The sequence below is a fragment of the Manihot esculenta genome, chromosome 17 (assembly GCF_001659605.2).
Source record: "Manihot esculenta cultivar AM560-2 chromosome 17, M.esculenta_v8, whole genome shotgun sequence".
NCBI lineage: Eukaryota > Viridiplantae > Streptophyta > Magnoliopsida > Malpighiales > Euphorbiaceae > Manihot > Manihot esculenta.
This window is the reverse complement of record NC_035177.2, coordinates 29,232,893-29,258,567: the sequence shown is the minus strand read 5'-3', so window position 1 is coordinate 29,258,567 and position 25,675 is coordinate 29,232,893. Positions and strand designations below refer to the sequence as shown.

At 33.9% G+C, this 25,675-nt stretch overlaps 6 protein-coding genes across 7 annotated transcripts; 4 read left to right on the top strand and 2 right to left on the bottom strand.

Moving 5' to 3' along the window:
* Positions 1–810: 810 nt before the first annotated feature.
* On the top strand, positions 811–4,790 carry LOC110605343 (MACPF domain-containing protein At1g14780). Of its 2 annotated transcripts, none has more exons than XM_021743844.2 (8): positions 811–1,209; positions 1,297–1,538; positions 2,689–2,881; positions 2,977–3,051; positions 3,164–3,347; positions 3,437–3,606; positions 3,821–3,885; positions 3,969–4,790. In XM_021743844.2, the coding sequence occupies exons 1-8, from the start codon at positions 973–975 to the stop codon at positions 4,588–4,590; spliced, it is 1,788 nt and encodes a 595-aa protein (XP_021599536.1). In that variant the 5' UTR covers positions 811–972; the 3' UTR covers positions 4,591–4,790. The 2 variants fall into 2 exon arrangements, with proteins under 2 accessions (XP_021599536.1, XP_021599537.1); XM_021743845.2 differs by having other exon boundaries at positions 1,069–1,209; positions 1,292–1,538.
* Positions 4,791–6,587: 1,797 nt separating this feature from the next.
* LOC110604925 lies at positions 6,588–9,927 on the top strand. Its single transcript, XM_043952443.1, has 6 exons — positions 6,588–6,761; positions 6,866–7,528; positions 7,799–8,143; positions 8,496–8,642; positions 8,730–9,389; positions 9,473–9,927. The coding sequence occupies exons 1-6, from the start codon at positions 6,675–6,677 to the stop codon at positions 9,806–9,808; spliced, it is 2,238 nt and encodes a 745-aa protein (XP_043808378.1). The 5' UTR covers positions 6,588–6,674; the 3' UTR covers positions 9,809–9,927.
* A 646-nt stretch (positions 9,928–10,573) lies between these two features.
* On the top strand, positions 10,574–12,748 carry LOC110605344 (3,9-dihydroxypterocarpan 6A-monooxygenase). Its single transcript, XM_021743846.2, has 2 exons — positions 10,574–11,537; positions 12,035–12,748. The coding sequence occupies exons 1-2, from the start codon at positions 10,635–10,637 to the stop codon at positions 12,650–12,652; spliced, it is 1,521 nt and encodes a 506-aa protein (XP_021599538.1). The 5' UTR covers positions 10,574–10,634; the 3' UTR covers positions 12,653–12,748.
* A 2,266-nt stretch (positions 12,749–15,014) lies between these two features.
* Positions 15,015–16,464, top strand: LOC110604759 (loganic acid O-methyltransferase). The gene is made up of 3 exons (XM_021743050.2): positions 15,015–15,164; positions 15,273–15,935; positions 16,038–16,464. The coding sequence occupies exons 1-3, from the start codon at positions 15,114–15,116 to the stop codon at positions 16,383–16,385; spliced, it is 1,062 nt and encodes a 353-aa protein (XP_021598742.1). The 5' UTR covers positions 15,015–15,113; the 3' UTR covers positions 16,386–16,464.
* Positions 16,465–16,495: 31 nt separating this feature from the next.
* On the bottom strand, positions 16,496–20,800 carry LOC110604758 (RNA-dependent RNA polymerase 1). Its single transcript, XM_021743049.2, has 5 exons — positions 20,604–20,800; positions 19,874–20,410; positions 17,942–19,794; positions 17,686–17,836; positions 16,496–17,583 (listed from the first exon to the last, which is right to left on the bottom strand). Exons 2-5 carry the CDS (start codon positions 20,387–20,389, stop codon positions 16,735–16,737), a joined length of 3,369 nt encoding a protein of 1,122 aa, XP_021598741.2. The 5' UTR covers positions 20,390–20,410; positions 20,604–20,800; the 3' UTR covers positions 16,496–16,734.
* Positions 20,801–22,144: 1,344 nt separating this feature from the next.
* LOC110604924 (phosphatidylinositol transfer protein CSR1-like) lies at positions 22,145–25,241 on the bottom strand. Its single transcript, XM_021743209.2, has 5 exons — positions 25,040–25,241; positions 23,750–23,786; positions 23,117–23,234; positions 22,740–22,850; positions 22,145–22,522 (listed from the first exon to the last, which is right to left on the bottom strand). Exons 1-5 carry the CDS (start codon positions 25,239–25,241, stop codon positions 22,385–22,387), a joined length of 606 nt encoding a protein of 201 aa, XP_021598901.2. The 3' UTR covers positions 22,145–22,384.
* Positions 25,242–25,675: the final 434 nt, after the last annotated feature.

Sequence of the window (25,675 nt, the reverse complement as noted above, 5' to 3'; positions counted from 1 at the left end):
ATTCCTTTTTTATCTTTATTTTTTTTTTATTTATAAAACACTCTGCAAGAACAAGAATCCCAGAATGCAACAGGGAGAGAGCAGCTCAGCAAAAGCTTACCAATTCCAGCTCAGCAAAATTCTCAAATCACACAAATTCAAAATCAATGTGAACCCAAAAGTGCAAAATCAATACAAATTATTATATACATAAACAAAAGTAAATGATTTTCATATGATCTTAATTTTTAATTTTTTTTATTTAAGCTATCTTTCCTCTCAAATTATAATTTGCTTTTAATATAAAAGAAAATAAACGGCTTTCCTGTTCAACAAGTAATTTAGTGATGACTCTTATTTATATAATAAAGAAAATTTATTGAGCACACTGTCCACACCTATCTATACTGTTTAATAAATATATTTAATATTATTAAATAAATTCAGAATATCCACTAAAATTAATATTTTTATGTTTGTGTCTATCCATTTTAAAAACGTATTTACTAAGGATTGGATTTAATAAATAAAAATTTTAAATTGATTGGAAATGAATTAATTAAATTAAAAATTTTAATTTTTTTTTCAAATATGATAGATCTACATGTAAAATTATTATTCTAATTTCATATTTAATTAATCAAGTGTATTATAAGTCAACTTGTACGACCCAATACATACAAGAACAATTTTCCCATTGAACAATCCACCACCGCATCCCTGTTCCCTTGTTATTCAAGTCACTTCCGGTTAAAGACGCGGCCCAAAAAAATAAAATTTTCCAATATCTGACAAATTGTGGTCAAACGCTCAATCACTGCTTAAACTCAAGAATTTCAATGAAACTTCGCCGTTCTACACTACTGCATAAAATGGGAACACAAAAAATATACCCTTTCCTGAATTTCTCTTATATATATATACACATACACACACACAGAGCTCTGGAAGAAGCAGAGAGAAAAGGGAGAGAAAGGCCAGCGGCTGCCGGAGATGAGCAATGGAATAGTAGAGTTGGCTCTCAGCAGCCTAGGCAAAGGCTTTGATTTAACATCTGATTTTCGTCTCAAGTACTGCAAAGGCAAAGAGAGATTAGTTGTGCTGAATGAAGCAGAAAAAAGAGAGCTTTTGATTCCTAGTTTTGGAGCTGTTAAAGATGTATCCATTGATATCAAGTGTGATAAAGGTGATCGAGTTCGATATCAATCTGATATCTTAGAGTTTCAACAGGTATAAATCTTTCTTTCTCGCTTGATATTATCTTTGTGTGATTGAAAATCCATGCATGCATGATTAGTGAGTGATAAATTAGTGCAGATGTCTGAGCTTTTCAACCAGAAATCTTCGGTGCCTGGAAAAATTCCGTCGGGGATGTTTAATGCCATGTTTGGATTTGAAGGAGGAAGCTGGGCAGCTGATGCAGCTACCACTAAGTTTTTGGGACTCGATGGTTACTTCATTGTTCTATTTGATGTTCATATTGATCGCTATCCGTTAAGCCTCTCCGACGATTTCCTTAATGCTGTTCCTTCCTTTTGGGATCCCTGCGCGCTTGCCGGGTATCACATTCACATACCTTCTCATACTTTTTAAGGATTCTTGTTTAATTTTGGTTCACGATGATTTACAAAATCTGCTTTATTGTTGAAAATTACTATTAGGTCCCTGAGTTTTTTTTTTTTTAAATTTCTGTTGCCCATTGCCTTTTTCACTTTTCTTTTTTTTTTTTTTTCTTAAAGTTTATAAGTGAAAAATGCAATGCAAAAACTGGACTTGGTCGTAGGGATGGACCAATTGGATGAATAGTTTAGTTGAAATTTATCAATTTGGAATAAATTGGATGCAACTATCTACCAAACAATAAAGACTACTTAGAAATTGTCTAAGTCTATCCATTGACTAATATCGAAATTAATCATAACTTCATAATTAATGAGGAAATCCCAATGAAATTACATCCATTTCATTAGCAAATTATAATTTACAGCTATTTATATATTGCCATTTTATTTTAATTTTTAAAAAAGAAGCTCATCAAACTGCAGTTTCTTGTTTGACTAATTAAAAATTCATGAATAGAGTCTATATGTTACTTTAACTTAAGTCAACAATATCAGCTGAATTAAAGGAAAAAATAGTGGTAAATTTCATATGACGCAATGCAGAAGTGTGAACTTGCTCATCTAATTTTGCCCCTTGTTTTGAAAGTATCCCTAGTCATAAATGTTGGGGAACTTGTTCATGATTTTACATACTATGTATGTCTGAACTTTGACTTGACCAATTGATAATTCAATTCCAAATTTCCAATGTTAATTTGCATCGACCACTATTGATGGCAACCAAAAATAGTTAGGTAATCATACAATTATGGAGAAGGAGAAAAGAAAACAAGGACATGTTGATAGGATCTAGGTAATGAAATTATATATATAGTTGTTTTTTTTAGTCTATAAACTAGTAAAATATTATATTTTTCGGTTGAGATTGTTGAAAAATACAAGAAAATTTTATTTCTAATTGTTTATAATATAAATTTTATAATTGTATCACGTTAAATCTCTTTATTCCTTACACGTATTTGTTCTTAGATTTATATTCTTGTTTGAAAAGATAGGTTGGTTTGATGAGCAAAATTGAACAAGTGAGCAAAACTTGTTCAACTTTAGAACTATAATTGATGTCATCAAATTTGCCTTTTTTTGACAGATTCATTGAAAAATATGGAACTCATATCATTGTGGGGCTAAGCATTGGAGGCCAAGACGTTGTCCTAGTCAGGCAAGATAGGTCTTCCAACTTGGGTCCATCTGAACTCAAGCAACACTTAGATGACCTTGGCGACCAATTATTTACAGGGACGTGCAATTTCTCACCTAAATCTAGAAGCAAGAAGAACAAGGTTCTTAATACAAATTCCTCTAGAAAAACAACACTTACACTTACTATATTACTATGTTTTAATAATTAACTAATTGATCAGTGTCTGAATTGCAGACACCACGGGCATTCAATGTCTTTGATCCACAACCTGTTAACTTCAATAGCTTCTCATCCATGACTGCAAAAGATGTAGGTTCCATCCTTGCAAGATAATCTTCAATTTTCTTTGTAAATTAAAACGAGTTATCTTCTAGCTGTTCTACAACAAATATCTGACGTTGAAGTAGTGGTGTCATTACAGGGAATCACAGTGATTTGTGCAAAGAGGGGTGGAGATTTATCAGCAACTACTCACTGCGAGTGGCTTCTGACAGTTCCAAACAACCCAGATGCTATTCATTACAATTTCATACCTATAACTTCTCTCCTTAAAGGTGTTCCTGGCAATGGTTTCTTATCACACGCCATCAATCTTTATCTTCGATGTAAGTTTTACATTTCCTCTTCTCAAATAGAATTACTTAAATTTTCTAAATTAATTTTTTTTTAAACTTTGAATTTTATGTGATTGCAGATAAGCCTCCTATATCTGATTTACAATACTTTCTCGATTTTCAATCTCACAAGATCTGGGCTCCTATTCACAACGACCTCCCGCTGGGTCCTACTACAAATATGGCTAGTCAATCACCAGCTCTTCACTTCAACTTCATGGGTCCTAAATTATATGTAAACACTACTCAGGTATTCTCCAAGGTCATGTTCAGCAATACTAGTCAATAGCAGTTCGTTACAGGAATACTCCTCTAATTACTAAATAATAGTATTTTGATCGATTCAAAATATTAAATACTACTTTTAAAATTATTGCGGAACAGGGCCTAACCCTGCCAAAAAAAAAAACTTCCTCCAATTCATGGGCAGAGGATCTAATACAAATATTGCTATGATCCATCAGGTTATGGTAGGAAAAATGCCTGTAACTGGAATGAGGTTCTACCTTGAAGGCATGAAAGGCAACAGGTATATTAAACTTCACAGGAAAGCCACTAATGAATTTTCACAAGCTATGCTATAGAATGAGCATATTCAAATGGCTGATGCAGGTTGGCGATACACCTCCAACATCTATCGAACACTCCAACAATGCTTGAAAACAAGATAGATGAGACTCAGTTCTGGAGAGGATCAGAAGAAAGTAATGATGATGGATTCATTGAAGCTGTTTCAAGGAAAATGTTCTCTCATATATGCACAGCACCTGTAAAATACAACCCAACATGGACTAGTAGAGAAGAAGATTCAGCCTACATTGTTACAGGAGCTCAACTTCACGTAAAGAAGCACGACTCAAAGAATGTTCTCCATCTTCGATTGCTCTATTCCAAGGTTTCAGATTTTATCGTAGCACAATCACGCTGGGTTCAAGCTTCCTCTGAATATTCACAAAAGTCTTCAGGCTTACTCTCCGCCCTGAGCACATCGATTTCAGGAAATCCTGCGAAAGAGAAACCACAGGCAGTGGTGGTGGATTCAAGTGTGTTTCCATCTGGACCTCCAGTGTCGGTGCAGACTCAGAAACTTTTGAAGTTTGTGGACGTGTCACAGCTGTGCAGAGGGCCACAGGATTGCCCTGGACATTGGTTAGTAACTGGGGCTAAGCTGGACTTGGACAGAGGGAAAATTTGCCTTCAGGTTAAGTTCTCCTTGTTAAATATCTGTTCTTGAAACAGAATTTATTAGTTTAGTACCCTGATTTTTTTTATTTTATAATATAGATAATATACATATATAGGATCATTCTCAATGCCATACCCATACAATTCTGTACAAAGGCTGGTGGCTTTGAGATCAGTTTTGCAAATTATTTTGCTTTTATAAAAAATTAATTTATATCAGCATGTAGAATAATACATGCTTATCCTAAATTAAATTTTAAAATTAGATATAATTTCAACCAATTTTTTTTAAAAAATAATTTATTGTAGATACAATTTAAAAAAATTGAAATTAATTGGGATTGATTTTCAAAAGCTTGTAGGGCTGTTTATTTTAGAAAAATTAATTTAAAAGGAAAGAAATTGTTATGGATGATGTAAGACATAATATAGCCATTATATATACCCCACAATATTTGTTTCATTGTAATGTATTTTAGCTTTCCCTTCATATGCCTTTAGGCTCAAACTCATATGCCAAGAAACCAACTCTTTCAACCTCAATCACTGTTAGTGAGCATTCGCCGGCTCGCTTTAAAATTAATTAAATTAAATTAATTAAAAATTAAAATTTTAGTATTTATAAAAATAAATTGAATTGATTTTAAATAAAATCAATTTGATCCTAACGGATATAATTCAGTTTAATTTTAAAATTTTGACTTTTTTAATAGACTTTTTGTTTTTTATATTCTAAAATTTAATTAAAATATTTTAATTTTAATTATATTTAATATCTATTTAGTTTGATTTTATATATTTTTTATAATTAAAATTGAATCAAATCTAAATAATTAAAACTTTTAAAATTAAAAATTAAATTAAATTAAAAAAATAAAAAATTAAATCTGAATTAATTTAATTCGATTGAATTTTTGAATTTTAACCTATTGCTCAAGTGAGCAATTCATTTATGCAATTTGGGATAAACTCCTAAAGAGCTCCATATTCATTGTTTTTTGGATTATATGCAAATTAAGATAAATATAAATTTTTTTTTCCTTCAACAGTACTGTGGTCCATTAAGTTGATACCGACAATTAATTATTTATCTACTAATTAAGTATATCTTCTAATAAGAACAATAGTAATGTTATGCAACAAATATTAATTAATTAATTAATTAATTATTCCATTGGATAGTCCATAGAATGTCTCTTTCAATTAGAGTGTGGTCCTTAGTAGAAATAAAGGATATGACAGAATTATGGGAGCCAATTGCCCATATTGATTGAATGATTTCAGTTAAATTCGAATTAATTTGTGAATGGCAAGTTATTTTATATTAAAATATTAATTTTTATTATTAAAAATTTTAATTAATCAAATAAATTTAAACCAATGGATTTCAATATCAATATTTGAATTGACATTTAATCTAATTATCAATTCAATGGATCATAAAATAATTTGATTGATCAAATCAATTTCTTTTTGAAGCTTAATTGACAACGTAAACATCCCTTATAAGCTGATTTATTTATTTATATTATTGTTGACATGAGCAATTAGTCTTGAATTTTACGGCAGATTTAAATCGGATCTAATTTTTACTATTGACATTCGATAGAAACTTACGATAGTTTTTCGGGAAGAAAATTTCGAGACATGCGACTTTCAAAAGTTCGATATGAAAATTTCACAGTATAGAGGTCAATTTTGCATTTTAATCAATTTTTTAAATATTTTAAATATTTTTATAATTTTAAATATTAAAATTTTGTTTCTATTATAAATAGTCTAACTCAGCTATTAGAAACTCACTTTTCAATTTTTGAGAAATTTGAATAAGACTTTTCATTTTTTAGCTTTTTTTTTTCTTATTTTATCTTATTCAAACGATTTTAATTAAAATTTCTTACGGAATCTAAATAGTCTTTTATAGGTATTATATTTTAAGAATTTTTCATGCATACAAGCCATGTGCTGTCATTTAATTGATTATTAATTAGTTAATAAATTAATTAGAACAATGGCAATATTATTTGATTCTCACAAATCTGTTGGCTATATAGGAAGTGCAAAGCTTGCTAAAATCTCAATAAGACTTTCTCCATAGTCTGAGCAAAAGCAGCAGAGACTAGCTACTCAGAGATGGCAACATTGGTGAGAGAAACAGTACAGAAAGCCGTTGTGGATGGATTAGGAGCCAACAGCTACTTCAAAAACTCTCGCTACCAGGTTCCTATTCTATACCTTTACTTGTTGAACTGTGTCGCTCAACATGTATGAATATTTCTTTTATCACTTCTAATGCTGATAATTAAATTTTGATTCACTGGCAGAGAATAGCTGCAACTGTAACAATGGATATAATAGATGAAGCAATCACCAAGAAGCTAGATGTAAAATCCCTTTCATCTACTTGTAATAATACAATCTGTCTTGCTGATTTTGGATGCGCAGTTGGTCCAAATACTTTTGTCTCTTTGCAAGCTTTAATAGATATAATAAAAAAGAAGCATCTCTCACAGTTCCCTGATGAACCGATGCCTGAATTTCAAGTGTTCTTCAATGATCTGCCATCAAATGGTTTCAACACCCTCTTCATATCTCTCCCATCAGACAGAGAATACTTTGCAGCAGGGGTTCCAGGTTCTTTTCATGGACGAGTGTTCCCCAGTTCTTCAATCCATGTTGCGCAATCCAATTACGCACTCCATTGGCTCTCTAGGTTACCAGAAAGTTTGGGAGATAAGAACTCTCCCGCATGGAACAAAGGGAAGATTCACTATGCAGGAGCCTCTGATGAGGTGCTTAAAGCGTATGCAGAAAGATGGGCTGAAGACTTGAATAACTTCCTGAATGCCAGAGCTGAAGAGATAGTTCCTGGAGGGATGCTTATAGTTATCATGCCAAGTATTCCTGATGGAATGCCTTATTCTGAACTTGCAAATGGCATACTGTACAGTTGTTTCGAATCCATCCTCCTTGACATGGCAAAAAAGGTATATATCTCAATTGGGCAATTTGGTCGACGATAGACTCATATTCACCTGTCTTGAGTTTATATATGTCGGATTTAAAACTAGTGATAAAAATGCCGTCTACAAATCCTACATATGACTAGCAGGAGTTTTTTACCATTGAAATAAACATATACATGAAAAGGTTGGAGTACAAAAACCTAATTCGGATGCATGACCTATGCTTTATGTTGCATGCTAAAAATTTATTGTGCACTTAATTTATTTATTACTATTGTTATTTTGTCACAGGGAACAATAAGTGAAGAGCAAGTGGATGCCTTCAACTTGCCAATATATGCAGCACCTCCAGGAGAATTTGCAGCTGTAGTGGAAAAGAATGGCTATTTCAACATTGAAGCAATAGGACTAACAAATCCAGCTCCTTGGCTAAAAGATACAGTGCATGTTGAAATGAAAGAATACGTGAGGCACATCCGGGCTCCAATGGAAGGAATGTTCTCCAAACACTTCTCAGAAGAAATTGTGGATGAAATATTCGATCAGTTACTGGTAAATCAACTTCCCAAGGTCTTCGACAAGATGGAAAGAGCTTACAAGGATAAAATTCAATCTTACTACGTGCTTCAACGCAAATGATTTAATTTTGTGCTTGTTATGTGTGATATGTATAATAAATAAATAATTTTCAACTAGTTATCAGTGATTTCTAGTAATTCAATAATAAATATGCTTAATTTGCTTTATTCATGCTAAATTCTGTGTGGAGTTGAAACTAATAAAACACCATTTCATATAAGAAAAAAACCCACATTTTTACTCTGACTTGTCTTGTAAATAATTGTCAAAGAAAGCACACGTGATTTATGAAGATAGTAAAACTACTTGAAGTCGCAAATTTTGAATTTCCAAGATTTCAATCCCAAATTTTGATCATTGTCAAAACTAAGGTTGTGAAAATTCATGATGTTACATTTGAAAAGTATGAATGATGATGAGAATAAATAAGTACCAAAACGTGAGGCATTGCACATACAGAAGAGAGATGAGCGACAGCACTGCCACAATGCCTGAATCACATCCGATGAATGGTGGAGATGGCACCTACAGCTACACCAAAAACTCAACCTTTCAGGTAAAAAAATCATTGAAATTAAAGAGAGATTAATCTTCTTTTAATGTTGAGACATGAATAATACTTGATCTTCCTCTATATTTTCAGAGGGAAGCTGTGAAAAATGCAAAGTGGCTGGTTGATGAGACGATTGCTCACAAGCTTGACATAAAAGATCTCCTTGCTACTTCAAGCCCATTTCAGATAGCAGATTTGGGATGTTCTGTCGGACCCAACACCTTTTTTTGTATGGAAAGTGTTATTCAAGCTGTGAAACATAAGTTTCAATCCCATGGTCTTGCTTCCCAAGTTCCTGATTTTGAAGTTTTCTTTTGTGATCATACCTTCAATGATTTCAATACTCTCTTCAGATCCCTCCCACCAGAAAGACCGTACTTTGCTGCTGGTGTCCCAGGTTCATTCCATGGCAGGCTGTTCCCTGAATCCTCTCTTCATTTTGTTCATTCCTCTTCTGCTTTACATTGGATCTCCCAGGTGCCAAAAGAGATCCTGGACAAGAACTCTCCTGCATGGAACAAGGGCAGAATTCACTACGCAAGTGCACCAGATGAAGTTGCGAAAGCTTATGCCATGCACTTTGCTAAGGACGTGGAGATGTTTCTTGACGCTAGAGCGAAAGAGCTTGTGGTTGGTGGGATGATGGTGCTCATTTTGCCAGGAATCCGTAATGGGATTCCTCATTCTTGTGCAATAGGTAATGCAATGTTCGATCTTCTAGGATCCTGCCTCATGGATATGTCTAAAGAGGTGAGCCCAATAACTATATATCTTAACAATTTCATGCAACAACTACGAATTGTATTCATCAAAATTTCACCCAACTTTCACAGGGACTGGTGAACGAAGCTCAAGTAGACTCTTGCAATTTGCCTATGTATCTTCCCTCTCCTGAGGAGATGAGAGAGCTTGTAGAAAGAAATGGGTGCTTCAGAATTGAGAGATTGGAGCTGTTTGATCCTGTAACTAGTAATGAAGCGAAAATCTTGGTGAACAGCGGCCATGCATGGAAGATGCACTTCAGAGCCGGACTTGAGGGTGTTCTAAGCAAATATTTTGCAAGTGAGGTTATAGATGAATTGTTTGATCGGTTTTCCGACAAGGCAGGAAAACTGAAGACCACCTCAACTGAATCATCTCTTCTGTTTATTGCTCTGAAACGCAAGTAATCCATCCAAAGTCTATAAGCTTCGTTTTCTCCTATTTATCTAGTTTTTCTCATATTGTACGCAACGCCAATGTTGAATAAGTATGCCATTGATAACAAGTTTGATTTTTCCATTGCCAACAATAAATACTTTAGAAATTAATTTTATGAAAAATTTTTAGCCTGAGTATATATTTATCTATTCCACGACTGGCTGTATATACATAATTATAATAAATATTAAAATTACCATTATAATCGTTGCTGGAAAAATAATTATTAACAATATTAATTTTTTTAATTAATATAAATAATTTTTATTATTGTTATAAACTTATTGATCAAAATTATTATGGTCCCCTCTACTTGTTAATTAGGCTACCTAGCTCAATGATTAAAGCTAAACTATATTAATAATATTTTCACTAGCAAAGAAAATTAAAATTGAAAAATTGGGCTTAATTTGCATGAGCAATGACGTCCGATGTTCTTGATTAAGTTGACGTTTACGAGTAAGTTGTCTTGAGCAGTGGTCCAGCAATTGACACGCCTAAGCCATGTGGTCCTTTATGGGCTACACAGGAGCCCCAGCATCTCAACATAATTAAATAAAATAAAAATGAAAGAAAATTATTTTATTTTTTTTAAAACAAGAAATGTGACAAATTTCCTATGTAATTACAAATATTTTTTTATTTAAAATTATTATCATTATTGTCTTTCTGTTATTGATTTACATATGGTTGTTGTGATACGATCAGCCAAAAAAAGAAAAATTGATATCATATTATTGCCTGAAGCATTCTATATATAAATTTCAAGATTTTATTGCCAAAGACTTTTAAGTCATGGCAACTAGTAGTGTTCTTCTCTTCACTTGGATCATTGTTGCCCTTCTAGTGCCAACCTTAATCAAAATACTTGCAAAGTTTTTCACCAGGACTCGCAGCCCTCCAGGTCCTCCATCTCTACCCATTATAGGCCACCTTCACTTGCTGAGTTCCAATTTACCAAAATCCCTTCAAATCTTAGCTAGCCGCTATGGCCCAATCATGCAGATCATAATGGCTGGAAAACCTGTTGTTGTAGTATCAGACTCAAAAACAGCCAAGGAAATTTTGAAAACCCATGATGTTGATTTCGCTTCTAAGTATGTTCTTGGTTTTGGTCTCTCAAAATTCAACATATATGATGGAAATAGCTTCATCAACTCTCAATACGGCACATACTGGAGGTTTATGAAGAAGCTATGCAGAACACAGCTATTTGCAGGCCCACAGCTTGACCTGTTCATGCATATTCGAGAACAAGAAACTCTGAAGCTGTTAAAATCACTGGTGGAGAGATCTGGAGAAGGAGATGTTTGTGATTTAGGTATGGAAATATCAAACTTGGCAAATAATATTATTTGCAAGATGGCACTGGGCAAGAGATGTGCTGAAAACCCTTATTTACCAGTGGAGATAAGGAAATCGATTAGAGCCATCATGGAATATACAGCGAAGCTGAGCTTCACGCAAATCTTTGGCCCTTTGAAGAAATTTGATCTCTCTGGAAATGGGAAGAAGCTTATATCAGTGACTTGGGAGTTCGACAGGCTAATGGAGCAGCTGTTTAAGGAGTATGAAGAAAGCAGAGTCGATGATTCAGGACAAGAAGAGAATGATTTGATAAGCATATTGTTGGAGACCTACAAAGACACAACTGCCGAACTGAAAATAACCAGAAATCAGATCAAAACTTTCTTCCTTGTGAGTCCTTTGATTTTCTTCTTCCAGGCATTTATATACAATCTTTGCTTTCTCTGTATATAAGTTCTTATAATTACCCACGTGAAAAATTATTTTTCTTCTAAATATGTCTAAATATAGTGAATATGAGGAAATGAGTAAATACAGAGATCTCGTATTTTACTCTTTAATTTTTTTTTTAAAAAAATTTATCTAAATTGTTTAAAATAAATTTTAAATTTATTTTTTATTAGAGTTAAAATAATTAATTTAAATTATTTAATAATTTTTAAATTGGTTAATATATATCTTTTAAATTTTCTTTAATCCACCGATGTTTCTATTTTAGCCCCAAATCTTATGATAAAAAAATGTGTGACATTACGTTCAATAATAGTAAAAAAGTTCTCTTTGTTTGTAAAATAATTAAAGCAAAGAATTGGATTAGTACAAAAAGGAGATGCATGTATATTATTATACAAATTTTAATTTGAGCTTATTGTAATCTTGATTGGCAGGAAATATTCTTGGCCGGCGTGGACACTACTGCAGCAACTATACAATGGGCCATTGCAGAGCTAATAAACAATCCCAACATATTGAAGAAGCTAAGAGAGGAGATAGACTCAGTGGTGGGATCAAACAGGCTAGTTAAAGAATCAGACATCCAAAATCTTCCATACTTGGAAGCCATTGTCAAAGAAACACTGAGAAAATATCCTCCAGGACCCTTGCTCCGCAGAGAATGCAACACAGATACCAAGCTCAATAACTATGAAATCAAAGCAGGCACTAAGATCCTCGTCAATGCTTACGCCATCATGCAGGATCCTGACGTCTACAATGAACCTGACAAGTTCATGCCAGAGAGATTCATAGTGGATCATCGAGAGATGGATTTTCATGGCCAGGATTTTCATTTCCTTCCATTTGGTAGCGGAAGAAGAGCTTGCATTGGAATATCACATGGCTTGATTGTGGTAAATGTGACGATTGCGTCTCTAATACAATGCTTTGATTGGAAGTTAAAAGATGGAGATAAGTTTGATATTAAATTGACCACTGGGTATAGTGGAGCTATGGCACTGCCTCTTATGTGTTATCCAACCACACGTTTTGATCCCTTCAAGAAATAATGTCTGAAGGGAAATTGCCCAGCAATCTAAGGGCAGCTACTTCAATCACTTTGGGTCTTTTACTTCCTTTGCCAAATGAATAAGTGTGTTTGTATGTATGTCAACTTGGGCTTTGTCTTCCATGCACAGATCCTTAAATATTTGTGCGTTTCTATTTGCAAAAATATATATAGAAGATGACTCAACTATGGAATTTATAATAATTAATGAAAATTCTATCTTCTTGGTCATTTTCATTTGTCAAAAATAAATTTGCTTGTACTTTATGTTAAAATTATGTTTATTTTGCAGTAGATGTGAATTCATACCTCATTCTTCTTTTGAATCAATAGTCTAACAAGCTTTTTCCTTTTTTTTTTTTTTCAGCCGGGTTGGGTGGATTTGGGTCTGAAGGAATTCCAGTTTTGCCCCAGTTTTGGGAGGTGTTTGTTCAAAATTAAGTTTTAAACTATGGGATCATTTAGCCAACATAATAATAATAATAATAATAATAATAATAATAATAATAATAATAATAATAATAATAATAATAATAGCTGGACCATTGAAATTTAGGGTGAGGTTGAGGCCTCAAAAACAGAGGCAGATTCAAAATTTATCAAAACCCACTATCCATTAGAACCCCTGCATAAATTAATCTATCAGTAAAACATTCAAGCCGCGGTTGGAGTTGAGCATCGAAAAAAAAGTAAGATTCAAGATCCAAGACCCATTAGAGTCCATTACATAAGTTAATCCATCAGCACACCATTCAATCCGCGGTTGAAGCAGGTCGGGCTGACCAAAGGTTCGGACTCATCAAAGAGGAATCTTGCTCATCTGACTTGACGGAAAGTAAGAGAATAAGTCTAATTATGCCGCGACTTTATCAGTACGATTCTATATAATGGACAGGTTACACTGTAATAGGGTACCGGTTATGTATCACTAGAATACAAAGAAAAAAGAAATAAAAGAGAAAACACGATCCACTCAGACTAAATTTTCTCATACACGCAGAAATTTAATTTCTTTTTAGATTACAGACAGAAACTCGATTTTTTTTTAATATCAAATCATCAATAATAATAATAATAATAATAATAATAATAATAATAATAATAATAATAATAATAATAATATTATTATTATGAGGGGATTATTTATTATATCTTTATACACAAAAAATTTTTAGCTATACCATGATTTATTTATTAGAAATTGCTTATCGTTTTGAGTGAAAATATTAATTTTATTAATTTCATTTTTGGATTGAAATTTAAGTTAAAAATACAAAATGACTTTCAACTGAACTCTCAATTTTTTTCTTGAGTTATTAATTTGAATTCATTTCAAAGTTTTTTATAAATTAAAACTGATGGCTATTCTATTCACTATAGATCCTATTTTTGTTTTTGTTACACTCTTAAAATATATCTTAATTATTATCCTATTTTTTCTCTATTATATGGTAAATTAATTGAAAAAACATATTGGAGTTTGAATAATTAAATAGTAATTTATTTATATTAAAAAATATTTTATTATTTTTTTAGTTTCATAATTTTTATCATTTTTTTAATTATTCTAAAATATTGTTAACGTTTTTTAGTTTATCATTATTATTAATATATAAATCGATTATTATAATTTTACTTTATTTTATTTTTAATATAATTTTTCATTAATTATTTATTTTTTTAAATGAGAATTTAAATTATATGTTAATATTCAATTTAAACAGTATATTATTAGTAATGATTTTATTATTTCAATAAAATTTAATATTCTCCATTTATATTAAGTATGGATATTGTTGAAAAATTAATTAAAAAATTACTATTTAACTACAATATGTATTATTTCTTAATTTTTATAAAAAAATAAAGTGAGGAAAAATTATAAAAGGGTGGAAGTATAATTTACGTGATTTATTTATTTATTTAATTATTTTAAAAGATTTTAAATGGCAGATAAAATACAAACAGTATAACTATGGTTTTAAGCAATTTGGTAAGACTAAAGGTTCCAATAAATTCGCAGGTTCCAACAGCTCAAATCCAGACAAGGCCATTGATTGATCCGTCTGATTTCATACGGAATCAAGCTGGGCAATGAACGTCATTACCGCACGAAATAGCCAATTAGTTCCAAAGTGGCATATTGGATCAAGCGGCAAAAAACACAAACAAAAAGATAGAAGACCAGATGTAATCTAGAGAACCGTCTGATTTAACATTCTTAATTTTCAGAATGTAAAAATAATGTGAAAGAATAAATATTAAAAACTGTAAGAGATGAAGCTGCACGCAAGCTTAGCAGATAATACAAAAATGAAAAATATAAATCTCATTATCGGAGTTGTCGAATCAAGAAATGTCTAAATCCATCTTTTGGACGTGAACGAATCTTTGTCAGAAGGACGGCTACATCCACTCGGCCTATAAATTTTTGCTTCTCTTAACTGGTAGAATTGTAGTTCATGTTGAAATCCCTGAAGATGGGTGTCTTGCCCACCATCCATTGTCGTCAGGTATACGATTTTTTATACCTTCACTTGTTATTTTCTATGTTAATTAGTTATCTAAAATGATGTTTGGTAACCTGGAAAACTAAGGGCCTCAGCTGAATCGTTTTGCAGAGATCATATGCAGAATATATAAAGGAAGTGATTGACGAGACAATCATGGAGAAGCTTGAAATACAGCCATTTTTATCTGCTTCTAAAGCATTTTGTATTGCGGATATGGGATGTTCAGTTGGACCTAACACCTTCTACTCTGTACAAAATATTCTTGATGCTGTAGAAAAGAAGTTTATATCAGAAGGCTTCGCTCCTGATCAAATTCCTCAATTTCAAGTCTTCTTTAATGATCTTCCCTTCAATGATTTCAATACCCTTTTCAAGTCTCTCCATCCTGAAAAAAGATATTTTTCAGCCGGCGTACCGGGGTCATTTCACGGTCGGTTGTTTCCCGACTCCTCTCTGCATTTTGTACATTCCTCTTACTCATTACAATGGCTTTCTGAGGTGCCCCCGGAGGTGCTAGACAAGGACTCTCCAGCATGGAACCAAGGGAGGATTCATTACACCAATGCCCCAGAAGTTGTAGTCGAAGCTTTTGCAGCCCAATTTGCGAAGGACTTGGGGATGTTCTTGGACGCCAGAGAGAAGGAGCTTGTGGAGGGAAGTATGATGGTGCTAATCCTGCCATCGAGTCCAGATGGGATCCCATTTTCCGACGTGCCAACGGGGGTTTTGTTCAATCATTTAGGGTCGTGCCTCGTGGATTTGGCGAAAGAGGTAAGCCTGATATGAACTCTGAACTCTGCTCTGCCACTGGTCTTGCTAGAACTTATATGCAACAGTTCAATGCAATTAGATCTGATGCTCTTTCTGCTCCAGGGATTAGTATCTGAAGCTCTTGTGGACTCTTTCAACATTCCAATGTACTCTGTGACGCCCAGGGAGATGAGGCAGCTTGTAGAACGAAATGGGTGTTTTAGCATTGAAAGAATGGAGCTTGCAGATTGTAGAACTGACCCCGACAACACAGTTACTGGATATTCAATCGCGATGCACTTCCGAGCTGGGCTGGAAGGAGTCATCAAAAGACACTTTGGTGCTGAGATTATTAATGAATTGTTTGAAAGATTTCTCGAGAGAATGGATGATGTGATACCATCTTTGTTATCAAGCAACGCAGAAGGATCTCAATTGACTGTTATTCTGAAACGCAAATGCTACCATTGAAATATCTCCCCTGTAAATATGCAGAATTGTGAATTTCACAAACTGGGTAATGAATAAAGTTGGGTCGTTCATAGATCTACAAATATGTGCACATTGTTTGCAGGCAATCATTAATCCAAAACCAAACACTTCCACACTAACAACAAGTTTTTATCTTACAACAATTACAATCATCACATACTTCCACACTAACAACAAGTTTTTATCTTACAACTATTACAATCATCACATACTTCCACACTAACAACAAGTTTTTATCTTACAACAATTACAATCATCACATACTTAGGTGATTAGTTCTATGTTTCTCAACTTAGAGCTGATGGATAAAAAGGATCTAAGAATCCATCTAATCTTCAATCTCTGAGTACCAATTCAATGAGACTGAGTTGCTGAACTGGTGTGCCAATGAAGACAAATCTGGAGAAACACTATTACTACCATCACCTGCTCTGCCTCTCTTGATCTCAATAAGCTTGTCATGGACACACCATGGAAAACTCAGGAAATGATCTCTATCCAACCCTTCATTATACCTACCCCAAAAACTTGGATGGTATGTCACATAGTACCAAGCTGATGCTTTTGCATATAAATCATCAGTTTCTGTCTCATTGAACCAGGCTCTTGCTTGATTCCTCAATGACCTTACAGAAAACATTATCGTGTCGAAATCCCTTTTCTTGTCGAAAGATTTCCAAGTACTCACAATCCATCCACTGATTATTTCAGCCTCGGTTTTTATCCCATAATAATCCATCATATTCCCCAACTTGTTATCATACTGACTTTTGTAGTAGAATGCATCATTTATATAATTCATATATCCTTCTACTTCCATGTCAGGATCATAACACTGAACTGCCACTTGCATAGTGAAGGATCTTATAGGGCTAGTACTAGGTGCAATGTCCTTTACAGCTCGAAAAAGCTTTCCAATTATACGTTGCGACTCATATTTCAGTTTGTCAGGCTTTTCCATGAAGTCTGGATATTTTTTTACACGAAGATGTGGTGGAATTTTGGCTGGCACACCAGTCTTGGGGAAATCAACTGCAATTGAGGAGAGCTTGGCAAGCTCAATGCATTCTTTACTCATAGCCTTGGAAGGCTCCTTATCTGCAAAGGCAATGTGGGCATGGCAAATGATTCCTAAGTTGTCATTAAGTATGTAGTCTGCAAAGTAGTCCTGGACTTCCTGCATATATAAATATGTTGAAAACACTAGGAGAGAAAAGATACAGAAGAGATATATAGATCTTAAAATTCTACCAGGCAGGTCTATTGAAAAATTAATTACCTGAATTGTAACATCATGATCCAGAATCATACTTTTGGCTGCTGTATAATCCATAGGTGGGTAACGAAAAGGAGGAATAAGGTCAGGGTCCCAACAGACAAAGTAGACATCTCCATCAAGATCACTTCCCGAGCATTCATTCGTATGAGGTCTAATTAAAGATGTGAACTAGATTTCAGCAATTAATTTTGGATAAACAGTAGAAACCTCATGACAGATTATATATAGTATAAACAGGATATCTGAGGAACTTTACCTCTTTCCTTTCTGTGGAAAAACAATACAGTCCACCATGTGATGTAAAGCAGGTACATCCACAGCCTTCAGGACACGAACATCTCCAGGATGTAGGCACGGATTTTTTGCGACCACGACCTTCCCCTGAAAGATCTGATGCAGTTCATCTGTTTCATTGCAGCTGATGAACTGCCTATTGCTGGCACAAGAATACTGCACAAATACTTGACCATATTCCAGTGTCCCAGTTTCATCTAGACATCCCATCATTACTCTGCCTTTCGGAATAAATATCCTTGTTTTGGTCCTCAAATCAAATAATTTTGCAGCACGGAATGTTTGCAGCATCATTGAAAGAAATGGCTCTGTGCTTGCCTTGTAACCACAAGAGAACATTTCCTTGAGAATGTTGGTGTTCTCTCCAGGGGCCATCATTTTAAGTACCTCCTCTGCCTGTAATGGATCTTTCAAAATAGCATCAAGTTGAGCTACAGCCTCTTTTTGCTTCCTTTCAAAATAACGGTCCCTGACTCCAAGAGTAGACAAAAGAGTGATCACTTCTCGATTAAGGAAACAAGCTTGATACTTGCTCCATCCTAGAACATCTAGGCTGGTGTTGTTTGATTTGAACTTGGACATACTCTTCCTCAGTGACAATTTCATTGGTGAAGTTGGATCAACAGCTACAACACCTTTATAGCCACCATATCTAATCTGAAAAGCTGATGGAGTATAGTTCCTGAAGCCAAGTTTTTGGGCTATGCTATGAGCCAATTCTGAAGAAATTTTTCCGATTCCATCAGAGAATACATAGTTAACTCCATTATTATTAACTTCTATATCAGGAATTATTTCAGTTTCATGTCTATAAACATTGAAAGTTTCCCTTGATGAACTGAAAGATTGGCCAAGCCTAGCAGCATACTTAGCCACATTCTTTATTTCACGAAATTCTCCCATCCACTTTCTGATGTCTTCTGCGGTAAGCCCAGGCCTAGAAGCAAACATCCAAACAGAATTTTCTCGCAGTTGACTCGATGAAAAGCCGAGAAACTCGAACTTCTTATCTCCAATGACTACACCATTTCTCAGTACTGACAGTATCCTATCATAAATTCCAGTTCGCCTTTCGTCATTTACAGAAGATGTTCTACTAGATAAATTTGTTGAATAAAGTCTGTCTAGATTCTCATCAACGAATGAAACGCGAATAAAATTCTTGATATCATCAGGATAATTGCGCAAAACTCGATTGGAGAGGTTCACTTCTGGACCACAGAAATATACTTTAGCAGGAGTTATCTGAACCCTGTATACATACACCAACCCATCGTCTAAGGTAGCAACAGGTGGCCCTGGAAGCCTGCCAGAAGTAATATATTTCATGTACTGCTCACTGAGCCACCTTACAGGATCATAGCAGCACTCATTCAAATGGCGCAGTTTCTCAAGTGCATGTTCTATGTATGCAATTTCTACTCGGTGTGGATCAACCAACCGAAAGAAATCGGCATCGAGTGCAGGCCCAGGAAGACAGCCATGCTGAACTAAAGAATTAACCTTAAACAATATTTCGTATGGTAAGTGGAGGCCGTTTGGTGAACTCACAATGGGGACAAGATCTGAGTTGCAAGAGAAAGCTGAACCTGTCACCAAATGGAATTGGCTTTCGTTTTCTTTGTAGTATGCAAAATTTTGCTGAAAATTTGGAAGTCTACCCCTGAGTGGAAGCTCCAAGCACAAGGCAGACGATTGGCCAACGCAGCAGGATGGAGTAAAATCAACTTCTCGGACCCACTTGTCATCAGCAGCTTCCTTAAAATAGCTCAGAGCAGATGTGTCTTTCTTATAAATCTTGGGAACACCATATAACTGTCAAAGGATAGAGACACCATTGAATTTTGGATAGATTACTATGACGTATGAGGTCTGAAAAGTTAAATTGACAAACCTGAATGATAAGAAATTTCTTGGCTCCACCATGAGGACGATGTACATCGATCTGCCAGATATTCTCATAGGAAAGCTCAAGCTTGTAATCAGTGGAAAGAAAAGAGAAAAAGAAGAAGAATTTTCTGAGTCCAAACCCAAATTTAGCTGAAACATTTTCCTGTTTCCACAGAAGAGAGAATATTTCCTTGGAAATCTGGCATCCAAAGTTCAACGTAATGTTATCTATGCATTGCACAAAGTTCCTTGGCATTGGAACAATGTCATGGGGGGCGTCCCGAGCTTTCAGATAAGAATTCTCATACCACAGGTAATCCTCAGCTAATGATTTGATGGTTTCAGCAGCTTCTACGTCAGTGAACTGAACTTTAGCATGTGTTCTTGAACCTGAACTTTTGGGCAGCGCAACCTCCACAGCGTGCACGGTTCCTTCTCCTGTATATTCCTCCAGAAATTCTTTTATGTCTTCTGGATTCTCGACAGAAGGAAATCCATAGAGACTGATTGTCTTGGCCATTTTGTGTTCAATCAATTTAAACTGCAGTGATTCACATACCAAGTTAATGCACATTTAATGAAAGCATCCAGAAACTAAATAACGCCCAATATCCACAAGAAAAATCTAAGTAAAACAGAAGAAATAGCCATAGATGAAACCATGGAGTGACAGAGAGAGCAATAGAGGAATTAACAGAAATGTGTAGCGTTGGGAAGGAGAGGAGTCTTCCTACCAGATAGTTGCAGAGCTTATGAGCAACCAGTCAATTACACAGAGAAAAAGCTCTACGATTGCCATCAATATAAAGCCACATACAGAAGAGCAAAAGAAGAGATTAGAGAAGACTGTTGCTCGACTTCAAGAATAAGTCTCTAGCACTAGAGATACTTCCGAGAAGAGATTAGAGAAGACTGTTGCTCGTCAATTGTAGTCAATTCTCTTGAAAACAAGGAGAATGGCAGGGGCCATGCACCCTGAACTTTTTAAGATTATTTACCTATATTTAAGTATTTTTTTTTATTTTAAATAAATAAAAAAAATTATTATTAAATTTTTAAACAAATTATTAATTTTTCTCTATTTAAAAATTATATAATTAAATTACCTTTATATTTTATAAAATTAAATTCTTTCTTTTTATAAAAAATCTACTATAAATACTTATTGTTATATTATTTATTCCATATAATTTTCACTATACATATTATTTAATATATATAAATTTAAATATATATACTATTTAATTTTATTGAATAAGACTAAACAAAGTGACTAACAATTATTTTAATAAATTATTAAATAATTTAATTTTATAAAAATATTTTACTCGACTGATTTTGATATAGAAATAAATTAATAAATTTTTTAAAAATAATTATATAATAAATAAAATCACAACCCCAAACACACGCTATTGCTTTCGAACAAACAAAGGCAGAATGGGATCTCAACTTTTTGTGCCCAGAACCAATGGGATTTAACGCGTTGAAAGCTTACTCTGAGCTTCACCGTTTCTAAATTTTGCCATGCATACGTACTTGGATTCCTCGTTAATCTCCGCCTCTCACCTCACAAGTGACAAGCCTTCAAAGAAAATGATAGAATACAACCGTTCCACAAGCTGACAGGATAAAGACTTCGGATAAAATGTTTTTTACAGATAGTTGTCTATTATGTTTTAAGGGTTTATTCATGAGTTTTGTTAGGAGCTATAAATTTTTTATTATCTTATTATACTAAGTAAAATTATTATATTGTATAATTACTCTTTTCCTTGTGAAAGAGAGACTTTTATTGCTGTATTATATTATTTAACTCTCGACTTCAAGAGCAAGTCTCTAGCACTATTACTTCTTATTGACTTGGCTAAAGATTAATGGAGAGGGTACTGAAATTTACACTAGGGAGGACAAAGTAAGAGAGAGATACTTCCAAGAAGAGGGGAATTGGTGAGCTTGTTGCTAAAGTAGATGTTGGATCAGCTTTATAACTGACCAAAAAGTGTGATTGATGATTGATGGAATATTACTTTGGAGTATGCCTTGCATCGCAAACTAAGCCTTTTTCAAATCTTCAACTTATACAAGGATTCATATTTCTCTATGCCCCAGTAATTTATGTTGTTACTTTTCAATAATCCCATTTGCAATTTGTTATTACAAAATTATTTATTCATGAAAACAATTCTTTAGAATTCAATTCTTTTCTTGCATTCCAAACAAAATCGTAAAATTAATTTTTTTTATTTTATATAAAAAAATTATAAAAAATCAATTGATTTGAATTCTTCTAAAATTTTTTATTCTAAATAAAATGATTAAGAACATTTCCATTCATGTCAATGACAAGGGAACTTAAACGGCAGTAGAGAACATAACTAGTCAACGTTGATTAGCATGTGTTTAAATTGTGACTCATACAACAAGTCTTATACAGACAGCAACTATCTTCCATATGTATGACTTCTATAATTTTATCAGCACTAGCAGCCACCTTGTTAAACTATTTTTGGGTTCAATCCTCCAATTCAGGCAGTATAAAATCTTGGAGAGCTACAAGCTTTGCTTGACCACCATACTCTTCAGGCAAGGATTCTTCACCAATTTCCTTGATAAATTTTTTTCTTTCTTCTTCATTGCTGACTATAACAATCTGCATTCATCACCACAAAGCAAAGCAAACTTTAAACCCAGTTAATCTAGCACCGTAGATTTAACATCACATTTCATTTTTAAAGCTAAGTTCTTAGCCAAAGGGAATCTAAAGTGACCCAAATGCATTTGCAAAAATGACACAATCATAAGGTAGCTTACATCAGATATTCAACAGACTCAGACAGTAGAATTAGATTTCTAATCAATATAAATACCTTTTCCTGTGTCGCTTTCTCAAGGAAACGAGAAAGCATCCTCCATACACTGACAAAGAACCATGGCATACTTAAAATGAAGAGCTTTGCTAATCGTTCAGGGTAGTAGGCCTGCGTCAATAGAATTCACAATGATATAAGATATATACAACCTTGACTGAAGATGTAATAAACGAGGTTTGGCTCCCACGAGTTTAGTTCTCACAAAAGACTCGCCAGAAATTGGTATATAAGTCTGGTGCTGTATAATTTTTCCACTATGACATATATGAAGTTTTACTAGCCCTTTTCGTCATGAAACCTTTGTTTCTCTATGTTGTATCTATTGCTAGAGAGAATATTTTAAAGTTATAAAAATAACAAATAGAAGAGTTTACCTGCAAAAGTTGAAAGCCGGTGATTAAGCCACGGGCATCGATGTTCCTATATGTAATTTGTTGCAGATCAATAATAACAATCGACTTCTCATTCCCTATTTCTCTTCCTTTGAATGAGCTGAAATGTCAATTACATCCCTTAAGAAACCAGTTTCTGTATTCTAGGATTCATCCTTGTAAAAGAGTAAATGGATCGCAGTCTCAACTTAGTTAATTATCTTGGATTGCTAGATCTACATGCTTATGCAGTCTCAGCTTGTAGCTGTTCTCACATGCATGCACTTGAATTTTAGAATATTGAGTTTCTGAAAATTCAAAAATAAATCCATCATCTGCTCAATTTCTTCTTTAAAGTAACTTGCACAACATTTTAAGTAAATTGCAATGAACTACTTCAGTAATATCAAACACAGTTTTCTTTTTACCAAGAAGCCAATAGTCATAAAAAATTTATAAATATCTTCTGCTATGAACTGCTTCAAAAAGATAAAGCTTCTTCAGCTAAACTCTAGAATGCCTACTAAACATTCATAATATGACATCATTTAGATGTTCATGCAAATGACTCCAGATAAAAAAAGATGAGCCTGTATGCAAATTTCTAATCACATTAAGCATTATTTAGAGTGGTACCTTGCAATTGTTTTGTCTAGAAAATGAACCAAGAACTCTGTACCAAGAGTGAAGAAAAATAAGTTAGATGTTCACTTCCTAAGTATTAACATGATAATGAAAGGGAGGAGCTGAGCTTAATGAAAGGGAGGAGCTGAGCTGTGAGCTCTTATCCCCTATACAAATGTCCCATATATTATTTACTAACCGTTGGTTCGACGCTTTCATTGATTCATTCACTAGCCTAATCTCTTCTTTTATTTTTTATATTGATGGGCTCTATCTTTCACAGATATCAAATAAAACGGTTATAATGAGAGGATAATCTTCCAGAAAAATCGTGACCACACTAATATTATTTCCATCGGGCAGTGTGATCATAAAGCACATAACAACTACACACTACCGACAGAAGAGTTAATAATGGAAGAAATATTGCATCAGAACAAAAGAACTGTGACCCCATGGCCAAACAAGCGATCCTGTCCAAGCAGAGTCCCAATCATCCACCGATAAGACTTAAAGTTGTGATAAGGTTTAGAGTTATGATAAGATTAGAGTTGTAATAAGGTTAAGAGTTATGATAAAGTTTAGAGTTTTTTGAGATAATATTTATTATCATATAATATGTAACCAACTCAACTACTAGCTAACTATTGATAGATCTGGCATATACTATATAAATGTATTCTATACAGAAATACAAACAATATATAAAATTCTCAATACCGTAAACCTTCTATATTGATAATGCTTAGAGTTGTGATAAGGTTTAGAGTTATGATAAGATTAGAGTTGTGATAAGGTTTAGAGTTATGATAAGGTTTAGAGTTGGTTGAGATAATATTTGTTATCATACAATCTGCATCCAACTCAACTACTAGCTAACCGTTGATAGACCTGGTATATACTATATAAATGTATTATGTACAGAAATACAAATAACATATAGAATTCTCAATACCATAAACCTTCTATATGGTATCAGAGCCATAAAGGCTTTACAACAAATTCTTCTCTTTTCTTTTACGTTTTTCTCATCTTGTTCTTCCCTCTGTTCGTAACAGCAATGGCTAACACTGAGCAATCTCCAATGGTTAACACTGAGCAATCTCTTGTTTCAACCACTATTGGATCCACATCATCTATTCTCAATCTTCAGATTCCAAACGTCACTCAATTTCTCACCATTAAACTCACTTCGGCTAATTATTTACTATGGCATGTACAAATCATGCCTCTTCTTCATGGATACAGATTGGCTTCTCATGTCGATGGTACTGTTACTACACCGGATCGATTTTTATCCACTGGCAAACCAAATCCCGCATTTATGGATTGGTTCTGTCATGATCAGATCGTTCGTAGCTGGATCAATTGTTCTGTTTCTGAATCTATTCTTCATCAGATCACTTGTTGTGACATTGCCAAGGATGCCTGAGACAAGCTCATTGTAATCTATTCCACCGGTGCTAAAACGCGGATTCAGCAGCTGCATAAACAACTCAAGCATCTACAGCGAGGTAATGATTCGATTGATAATTACATGCGCAAAGCGAAATCGTATTATGATCAGCTTTGTGCGTTAAAAGGATCTGTTACAGAGAAAAATCTTGTGTGCGATGTTTTGGAAGGATTGGGTTAGGATTATCATCCTTTTACGCGTACTATAGAAGCACAAAATACTCAGATTACTTTTGATGAGTTGTATGCATTACTACTTAGTGAAGAATTCCAATTGAAGTTTGATTCTCTCATTGTTAATTATGCCGTTCCTGCTACTGCTCACTATGCAAATTCTAGGCGAGGCAGTAGAGAGCGTGGCCGTGGTTACCGTGGGCGTGGTGGATAGTCATCATATCAAGGACGCGGTTCTAGGCAGTCCAGTTATGCTTCTGGTCGTGGCACTTCTACTTTAACATGTTTTAATTGCAATGGAACAAGACA

Excerpts from the sequence above, each read along its gene's own strand:
- LOC110605343 (XM_021743844.2), top strand. The coding sequence starts at position 973 with ATGAGCAATGGAATAGTAGAGTTGGCTCTCAGCAGCCTAGGCAAAGGC. Across the intron at positions 1,210-1,296 it reads ATATCTTAGAGTTTCAACAG|ATGTCTGAGCTTTTCAACCA; the intron begins GTATAAATCTTT and ends AAATTAGTGCAG. Across the intron at positions 2,882-2,976 it reads CTAGAAGCAAGAAGAACAAG|ACACCACGGGCATTCAATGT; the intron begins GTTCTTAATACA and ends TCTGAATTGCAG.
- LOC110604925 (XM_043952443.1), top strand. The coding sequence starts at position 6,675 with ATGGCAACATTGGTGAGAGAAACAGTACAGAAAGCCGTTGTGGATGGA. Across the intron at positions 7,529-7,798 it reads TCCTTGACATGGCAAAAAAG|GGAACAATAAGTGAAGAGCA; the intron begins GTATATATCTCA and ends ATTTTGTCACAG. Across the intron at positions 9,390-9,472 it reads TCATGGATATGTCTAAAGAG|GGACTGGTGAACGAAGCTCA; the intron begins GTGAGCCCAATA and ends CAACTTTCACAG.
- LOC110605344 (XM_021743846.2), top strand. The coding sequence starts at position 10,635 with ATGGCAACTAGTAGTGTTCTTCTCTTCACTTGGATCATTGTTGCCCTT. Across the intron at positions 11,538-12,034 it reads AGATCAAAACTTTCTTCCTT|GAAATATTCTTGGCCGGCGT; the intron begins GTGAGTCCTTTG and ends CTTGATTGGCAG.
- LOC110604759 (XM_021743050.2), top strand. The coding sequence starts at position 15,114 with ATGTTGAAATCCCTGAAGATGGGTGTCTTGCCCACCATCCATTGTCGT. Across the intron at positions 15,165-15,272 it reads CCACCATCCATTGTCGTCAG|AGATCATATGCAGAATATAT; the intron begins GTATACGATTTT and ends ATCGTTTTGCAG. Across the intron at positions 15,936-16,037 it reads TCGTGGATTTGGCGAAAGAG|GGATTAGTATCTGAAGCTCT; the intron begins GTAAGCCTGATA and ends TTTCTGCTCCAG.
- LOC110604758 (XM_021743049.2), bottom strand. The coding sequence starts at position 20,389 with ATGGCCAAGACAATCAGTCTCTATGGATTTCCTTCTGTCGAGAATCCA. Across the intron at positions 17,837-17,941 it reads TTTCCACAGAAAGGAAAGAG|ACCTCATACGAATGAATGCT; the intron begins GTAAAGTTCCTC and ends ATCTTTAATTAG. Across the intron at positions 17,584-17,685 it reads ATCATGATGTTACAATTCAG|GAAGTCCAGGACTACTTTGC; the intron begins GTAATTAATTTT and ends TTATATATGCAG.
- LOC110604924 (XM_021743209.2), bottom strand. The coding sequence starts at position 25,241 with ATGCTTGAGTTGTTTATGCAGCTGCTGAATCCGCGTTTTAGCACCGGT. Across the intron at positions 23,787-25,039 it reads ATGCGGGATTTGGTTTGCCA|AGTTCTTGGTTCATTTTCTA; the intron begins GTGGATAAAAAT and ends CTCTTGGTACAG. Across the intron at positions 22,523-22,739 it reads AGAAAGCGACACAGGAAAAG|ATTGTTATAGTCAGCAATGA; the intron begins GTATTTATATTG and ends TGATGAATGCAG.